Below are 8,511 nucleotides of genomic sequence, written 5' to 3'. Positions count from 1 at the left end.
GTGTATGTATCTGTATGCCCTGACCTGAGAATAGACGACCTAATGAATCATCTACACTAACGACAGGATTAATTAATTCGGACAGCATGCAGCTTGACGCTATATGTATGCTGGCATCGGAAGAAGCTGCATGCAAACACGACGGTAGTACGACTCGCCCTATAAATTGGAGGGCCTGCGCTCACCTGGATGCATATCACTCACTCACTCACAACACAAGCAGGCACAGCTAGCTGCTCACAGCTATACATCGGCGCATCGCCATTAATTAGCAGCGGCTTGCTTTGGTTTCTGATTGATTAGCTGGTTGTTGTTCAGTTAGTTCGAGTAGTAGACGATGTACTCTCTACCAGGAGCAACCATGTCTGCTGCACCTGCAAGCATCATCTCTTCTTCCTCCTTCGTGGAGCCTCTTCTCCTTGCAGCAGCTTCGCCGGCGGCGGCAGCGGCAGCTGCAAACAGCCACCACCAAGTCCGCCAGCGCGGCCACTTGGTCCGTACTTTGGCGGCATCATCGTCGTCCAACACGCTGCTGCGGAGTGACTTCGATCTCCAGGTAGCTATCCTGCCTAGCAAAGACATGTCCATTTCTTCTTCCTTCTTCGTACATCACCACATGCATGCATGCATGTCCTCACTCTCCATACATGAAACATACATATGTACGTACGTAGGAGGGCCTGACGACGGACGTCAAACGGATGCTGCGTCAGCGTCAGAAGAAGAGCGGCGGCGGGCGGGAGATGCTGGTCACCATCGACAACCTCAAGCGCCTCTGCATCGACCACTACTTCGAGGAAGAGATCGAGGGCGCCATGGCGACGGGCGCCTGCACGCGTCTCCTCCACAGCGACGACCTCTTCGACGCAACCCTCGCGTTCAGGCTCCTGAGAGAGGCAGGACACGATGTCTCAGCAAGTTAGTAGTGATAAACACCCAGTACTACACACAGCAGACGAAAGAAGAAAGAAATTAAACATCTCGTCGTCGTCGTCGTCCATGTGCATCTGCAGAAGACGATGTTCTACGCAGGTTCATCGACGGCGCCAGCGGCGACTTCAAGCTATCTCTGAGCAACGACGTCAGAGGGCTCCTGAGCCTGCACGACATGTCCCACCTGGACGTGGGAGGGGAGGCGGCGCTGCTCCACAGGGCCAAGGAGTTCTCGAGCAGGCACCTCGCGTCCGCCGTCAGGTACCTGGACGACCCTAGCCTCGCGGAGTACGTGCGGCAGTCCCTGGACCACCCGTACCACCTCAGCCTGACGCAGTACAAGGCCAGGCATCACCTCCGCTACCTGCAGAGCCTGCCCTCCAGAGACGCCGCCGTGGAGAGACTCGCAGTTGCCGAGTTCCAGCTCAACAAGTCGCTGCATCAGGGAGAGATGCGAGAGATTAAAAGGTACGTACGTGTAAAGGTCATCTATTTGAATCTGGACACAAAAAATTTGGAGCTAGAACGAACAATAATTTTTTTTCTTCTTCTTCTGTTTATGAGTTACATAATGGTGAGATATTTGATCAACAAATATATATAATGTGATCGATGCAGGTGGTGGATGGACCTAGGGTTGGCTGAAGAAATACCTGTGGTGCGGGATCAGGTGATGAAATGGTACATGTGGTCCATGGCAGCCCTCCAAGGATCTTCCTTCTCCAGATACCGGGTCGAGATCACCAAGATAATCTCGCTTGTTTACGTCGTCGACGACATATTCGACCTCGTTGGCACCCTGGAGGAGCTCTCCGCCTTCACCGAGGCAGTCAAAATGTAAGTAGTAGTAAATTTAGACTATATATATGTGTCTAGAAATTAATTAAAAGCTATACAACCACAATTAACATAGTAGTAAATATTGTTTTAGAGTGAAGGGGAAATAGCTAGTAAATATTGTTGTTGTTGTTGTTGTTGTTGTTGTTAATTTAAACAATGTTAATATATATGAGAAAAAACCCACAACACTGGCTGCAGGTGGGATACTGTGGCTGCTGATTCACTTCCCAGTTGCATGAGATCATGCTATAAGGCCCTCCACACCGTTACGAACGAGATCGCAGAGATTGCCCAGAAGGAGCATGGATCTAACCATGTCAATCGTCTTAGGAAAGCAGTATGTTCATAAACACCTTTATCTTATGTATGCTTCTCTTCAGTTTGATCAAGACAAACATCCATAAATAAATAAATAAAAATATACCAGTTGATTTAAAACTGGTTAAAATGATTCATAAATAAATAAGTTTACTGCTGCTAATGATCGAGCAACTCCTAACGCTAGCTACAAATCGTAACTTTGTGCAGTGGGCGGTGTTGTTCGACGGTTTCATGGTTGAGGCGAGATGGCTAGCGACCGACCAAGTCCCTACGGCGGAGGACTACCTACGAAACGGCGTCATCACATCAGGAGTGCCGCTCACATTTATGCACATATTCAGCATGCTAGGGTATGATGACCCAAGCACCGAGGAAGAAGAAGAAGCGATCATCGACCACATGCCCTCAATCATCTCCTGCCCAGCCAAGATCCTCAGGCTCTGGGATGACATGGGCAGCGCAGAGGTCGTCGTTAGTTCATCGAACCATACACTACATATACTAGCTTGTTAATTAAATGCTTTTACCTTTAAATTTTGCAATCCAATCGTACTTGATGTGTGCATGGGCTTTGCAGGATGAGGCTCAGGAAGGATTCGATGGGTCGTACAGGGACTTCTACCTCATGGAGAACCCTAGCCGCAGCCCCGGCGAGGCGGAAGCGCACATGCGCGGCCTCATCGCGAGGGAGTGGGAGGTGCTCAACAGGGAGTGCTTCTGCAGGAGGACCTTCCCCTCGAACCTCGTGCAGGTCTGCTTGAACACCGCGAGGATGGTCAGCGTCATGTACTCGTACAACAAGGAGCAGAGGCTTCCCGTCCTCGAGGACTACGCGGCGATGATGTTGGTGCTTTGATTTGAAGCATGCATGCATGCATTGCTCTCTCCGATCCGCAGATATGAAAGTAAAGTCCATGTCATGCAGATGATGATTTGTTTTGAGACCAGTAGTGTAGAGTAGATATTAGGTTGTGTAAAATTAGATAGTTGTGATTAGAATAATTGGGCAAACGAATATGGTATGTAAAGATGCAATATATAGCAACATATATGGTACCGTCGTTATTATTATATTTTTTTCAAAAAAATGTAATAATATTAAAATATGCAATGCAATGTAATATGGCCCCTGTAGGAGGCGCCACGACCGGCCGGTTAATTACCATGGTGTTTTAGGGAATTCGAGTTTCATAAGAGATTTAATGATATTATTAATTAGCACACCATATATGATTTTTAGTGACATCACTACCGGAATCGCAGGCTTTGCCGAGTGTTGTCTTCTTTGCCGAGTGCCTTTTGTCGGGCACTCGGCAAAGAAGGCTTTGCCAAGTGCCGCACTCGGCAAAGAAGGCTTTGCCGAGTGCCGCACTCGGCAAAGTTAGGCTCTCGGCAAAGAGCCCCTTTACCGAGTGCTGAACACTCGGCACAGGACGCACTCGGCAAAGACAAGTTTGCCGAGGGTCAAACACTCGGCAAAGGGGGCTCTCGGCAAAGCGCCGTCAGCGGTCGTCCCAAAGCTGACGACCGTCAGTCTTTGCCGAGAGCCAACGGCTGGCACTCGGCAAAGAGGCTTCTTTGCCGAGTGTTACACAGTAGACACTCGGCAAAGCATACTTTGCCGAGTGTCATCTCTAGACACTCGGCAAAGTATATTTTTATTTTTTTATTTTGTCTCTCAAAATTTTTGTGGTATGTTCCTACACTATGTAGACCTACATGTATCATTTGTGGACAATTTTAACAGAGTTTTCAATCGTTAGTAGATTTAGTTCGTTTATTTGAATTTCTTCGAAGAATTTAGATTTGAACTGCAGGTCACTCGAAACTTGGAAAACTGTGCATGCAAAAATGATATTCATGTTACTTAGCATAAGTTACGACCGATTCCATGAGCGGACCGGAAACTTCGAGCAACATGCTCACTAAACATGGTCGTGAACTTGCCATACAGCTGTTTAAAAATTTTATAAAACACAAACAAAGTCAGAAAATCATGAAACTTGTCCACGTGTCATGATATCATATGTACAGGCTGTGATAAAAATTTTAGAATGTTTGGACAAAGTTGTGAGACACTATATGTACAAACCTAGAAGATCCACATTGAAACTATATGATTTCATGTGTAGTTCTCTTAGGTTTCTACACATAATGTCTCACAATTTTCTCCAAACATTCTAAATTTTTTATCACAGACTCTACATATGATATCATGACACGTGGACAAGTTTCATGATTTTCTAAGTTTGTTTGTGTTTTATAAAACTTTTAAACAGTTGTATGGCAAGTTCACGGCCATGTTTAGTGAGCATGTTGCTCGAAGTTTCTGGTCCGCTCCTGGAATCGGTCGTAACTTATGCTAAGTAACATGAATAACATTTTTGCATGCACGGTTTTCCAAGTTTCGAGTGACCTGCAGTTCAAATCTAAATTTTCCGAAGAAATTCAAATAAACGAACTAAATCTACTAACGATTGAAAACAATTTTCTAATTGTCTCAAAATGGTACATGTAGGTCTATATAGTGTAGGAACATACCACAAAAAATTTGGTTGGGAAAATAAAAAAAATAAAAATGTACTTTGCCGAGTGTCCAAAGAAGACACTCGGCAAAGACTCTCTTTGCCGAGGGCCAGCCTGGCAGCGCTCGGCAAAAACAATAAGTTAAGGTTTTGCCGAGTGCCTGTCAGTCGGCACTCGGCAACGATGGCTTTGCCGAGTGCCAGGTCCGCGGCACTCGGCAAAATGTATTTTAAAATTTTTAAAAAATTCTTTGCCGAGTGCCCGCGATCTGGCACTCGGCAAAGCCGTTGAATAATACTCGGTCGTCTTCCTCTCTTCTTCTCTTCGCTCACTTCCTCTCTTCTCTCTTCTATCTCGCGCCACCGCCGGGCCGCGCCCCGCCCCCACGCCGCACCCACGCCGCCGGGCCGCACTCCGCCGCCCCCACGCCGCCAAGCGCCGCCGCCCCCACGCCACCAAGCGCCGCCGCCGCCCCCACGCCACCAAGCGCCGCCCCCACCAAGCGCCACCGCCCCTGCCGTGCCATCTCCGCCACTCCCCGCTCCGGCCATCGACATTTTCCCTGCGCAGACCGAGGTTGGAAATTAGAGTGTTAAATTTTTCTCACACATTAGTCACTCGAGTGATGTTGGGCTTGCAATTAGGATTTAATTTTTGCAATTAGGATTTAATTTTTGCAATTAGGATTTAATTCTTGTTAAGTTAGAATCATGCAAGTAGAAATAGATCTTTGAAAACCTTGTGCTCACTTGTTCTCAGCACTAATTAGATTGCTCTATTACCTTTGGAGTGTATACTTTAGGTGAATTTTTTCTTACTGTGTGCATGTCAGCCATCGTGCTGTTAGTGTTATTTGCAGGTTTTAAAAACCTCAACGTAAAGGGGAGGTGCTGTCGATTTTTTTTTGTATTAATAGACTTGTGTTTCTCTTTTACAGAGAAGATACTTGTCTTCCTAGCCGCTGCGGGTCTGCCTGCACCGCGTCGCGTCGCCACTGCACCGACCCGCCATAGCCCCACTAGCCTGACTCCACCGCCACCCTAGGTATAACCTCTATTTCCGCATCATGGTCGTAGATCACGTAACCCAGTTAGGCGTCTCCCGTTCGAAAGAGATACGGTGTAGATATGCAGATCTTTGCATATCTACAAATGTATCAGTTTTGAATTGTTCACGTTTTTTGGACAGCCCGCGGTTGCGTAGATGGTGTTAGTTTCCATGCTCTACTCCGGTCCGAGAAAGAGTTTCGGCGTCACCTCCCTGTTGTTCTTCGGACAGTACACTCTCCTGCCAGGACGTGTATCCGGAGAACAGCGGGGAGGTGCTGCCAAAATTATATCTCGGATCGGAGTAGAGCATGGAAACTAACTCCATCTACGCAACCGCGGGTGGGATTAGGACCTATCATCACCTATTAGAAGGTAGGAACGTAGTGTACATGCATTACATGTCTATATTAAACTATACTCGGTTATATATGTTAGAGGATGGAGGACCGTGAGTGGATGTACACGGGCCGCGTTCGACGTAATGATGTCACCCCAGAATGGATTAGGAAGACCGATGCTTTCGTGGAACGGGCATATGGCGAAGCTGCTAAAGGAGCTAGCCTAGTCCCTTGTCAGTGCAGCAAATGTGACAACCGGAAAAGAAAACCAAAGAAGGCCATGGTAGAACATATTTGGAAGAATGGATTTACGCCGGACTATACTCGGTGGATCTTCCATGGTGAAGCGCATCGCACGAGAGAGGAGGTGGTGAGACAACACGTCGAGGATTACGATGCTGATGCCGGGGTAGCAGACATGTTGAACGACTATCACGAGGCACAGTTCGCCGAAGGACGTACGGAGGACGAGCCAGAGGCGACCGCAAAGGCATTCTACGACATGTTTGACGCGGCACAGAAACCCCTTCACGGTGAAAGCATCTAGGCCCCTGGTTGGTTTTAGTGATTAATGACAACGTAATATTATATGTGACTAACGTGTGTTTTGCAGAGACAAATGGTAAGTTAGGTCGCATGACAGGTAGAAGTACTACAACGGTGAAAACAATCCCGGAAATAAGAACTCAAAGCGACGGCTAAAACGACGGAACAAAAGGTGAAGGTCTACGGAGTCCGAGTGTCAAGGAGATGTGGACACTTGCGATTTAGTTAGGTCTTTTATTCTCTTTTAGCCGTACTATAAAGAGGGGTTGTCGATGAGTAGTTTGACCAAGAGAGTTCTAGTGTAGTGTTGGTACACAATCACACTCATATACAGTGCTAGGTGTCACTCTAGAACTCACACACAAGTTAGAGCGAAAACCGATTTGAAAATCAGCTGAAAAACAAGACTTAGGGTTTCTGGCTTAGGGGCACCGGACTGTCCGGTGTGCACCGGACTGTCCGGTGCACCCTCTGCCAGGTGGGGCCAGGCTGGTCCACGGCAGTGTTTTCCCTTCGCAGAAACCCGAGAGCGCAGCCTTCGGAGATGAATTTTAGTGGCACACCGGACACCGCACCGGACTGTCCGGTGTGCACCGGACAGTGGACTGTTCACTGTCCGGTGCGCCATGAGTCCAACGGCTCTCTGTCAGAACTAGCCGTTGGAAGTGACCGTTGGCGCACCGGTGGCGCACCGTTGGCGCACCGGTGGCGCACCGGACTGTCCGGTGCGCCATCACGCAGTAAATTGCCTGTAACGGCTAGTTGGTGGGTGAGGGCTATTTATACCCCCTCCACCCACCATATTCAATGTCTTGCACTCCACATTTATTCCAGCACATTGGTAGAGCATTGCAAGCACCAAAAGCCTAGTGAAGAGATTAGAGAATCATAATCCGCGCTTGTTCCTCATTTGCGCTAGTGAGAGCCACCTAGAGCACACACCACTTGCATTAGGCTTCTCTTGGTCAAGCGAAAGTCTACGGCTTGTTACTCTTGGTGATCGGCATCACCTAGACGGCTTGGTGGCGTTGGGAGCTCGGTGATCACCGTGAAGATCTTGTTGGTGACCCGACTCAAGTTTGTAAGCGGTCTCGAGGGATCCACCGCGCCGGAGTGGCAAAGGATCATCTCGTAGTGAGCACTTGGTTCTTGCGAGGACCAAGGGGGAGCGATACCCTTGCGCGGGTGCTCCAACGAGGACTAGTGGAGAGTGCCGACTCTTCGATACCTCGGGAAAAATTGGAGGAGTCTTCTGAACTTTGCTTTACATTCCGCACTTAATTCAAGCACTTTACATTGCGTATTTGTTTAGCAAGTATTTGAAGTATTATCTTAGCTTTGTTACATTTCTAGTATTATATTCTTAGTGCTAGTTGTTGGGGTGAAGTTGGGCTCTTGTTTAGCTCTTGCTTAGGTTTTAATTAGTGTTGATTTTTAGAAAAGCCCAATTCACCCCCCCTCTTGGGCATCGTGATCCTTTCAATTGGTATCGGAGCCTTGTTGCTCATAGATTAGCTTAACCGCTAGAGTTACGATGTCCGGTGGGGATGGACCTCCTCCCGTTTTTGATGGTGACGATTTTCCTTATTGGAAAATTCGTATGGAAGCATACTTAGAGGCTATAGACATTGGTGTCTATAAAGCCGCCACACAAGGGTTCCCCGAACCTAGAGATCCCACAAATCTTGTAGGTGATGAGTTCAATTATGAGAAATGGAATGCTAAGGCCAAAAACACCCTTTTTAGAGGCCTTTGCAAAGATGTGTTCAATAGAGTAAGGAATCATAAAAATGCTCATGATTTGTGGATGGACATTTGTGCTCTACATGAAGGAACTAGAAGTGAACGTGAGGAAAGATATCACATAGCCATGCGAAAGTTAAATTCCTTTGAAATGCTTACTAATGAAAATGCAAATGCTATGTACTCACGACTTAATATTCTTGAAGAGGAAGTCA

At 47.4% G+C, this 8,511-nt stretch overlaps 1 protein-coding gene across 1 annotated transcript; it reads left to right on the top strand.

The window, feature by feature from the left end:
- The first annotated feature begins 337 nt into the window (after positions 1 to 337).
- LOC732758 (terpene synthase 2) lies at positions 338 to 2,950 on the top strand. Its single transcript, NM_001112384.1, has 7 exons — positions 338 to 556; positions 675 to 918; positions 1,014 to 1,401; positions 1,552 to 1,770; positions 1,972 to 2,110; positions 2,302 to 2,559; positions 2,672 to 2,950. The coding sequence occupies exons 1-7, from the start codon at positions 338 to 340 to the stop codon at positions 2,948 to 2,950; spliced, it is 1,746 nt and encodes a 581-aa protein (NP_001105854.1).
- Positions 2,951 to 8,511: the final 5,561 nt, after the last annotated feature.

The sequence above is a fragment of the Zea mays genome, chromosome 5 (genome assembly GCF_902167145.1).
Source record: "Zea mays cultivar B73 chromosome 5, Zm-B73-REFERENCE-NAM-5.0, whole genome shotgun sequence".
Lineage (NCBI taxonomy): Eukaryota > Viridiplantae > Streptophyta > Magnoliopsida > Poales > Poaceae > Zea > Zea mays.
Note: the sequence above shows the minus strand (reverse complement) of the source record. Positions and strands in the feature narration are given on the sequence as shown.

Excerpts from the sequence above, each read along its gene's own strand:
- LOC732758 (NM_001112384.1), top strand. The coding sequence starts at position 338 with ATGTACTCTCTACCAGGAGCAACCATGTCTGCTGCACCTGCAAGCATC. Across the intron at positions 1,771-1,971 it reads TTCACCGAGGCAGTCAAAAT|GTGGGATACTGTGGCTGCTG; the intron begins GTAAGTAGTAGT and ends CACTGGCTGCAG. Across the intron at positions 2,560-2,671 it reads ATGACATGGGCAGCGCAGAG|GATGAGGCTCAGGAAGGATT; the intron begins GTCGTCGTTAGT and ends TGGGCTTTGCAG.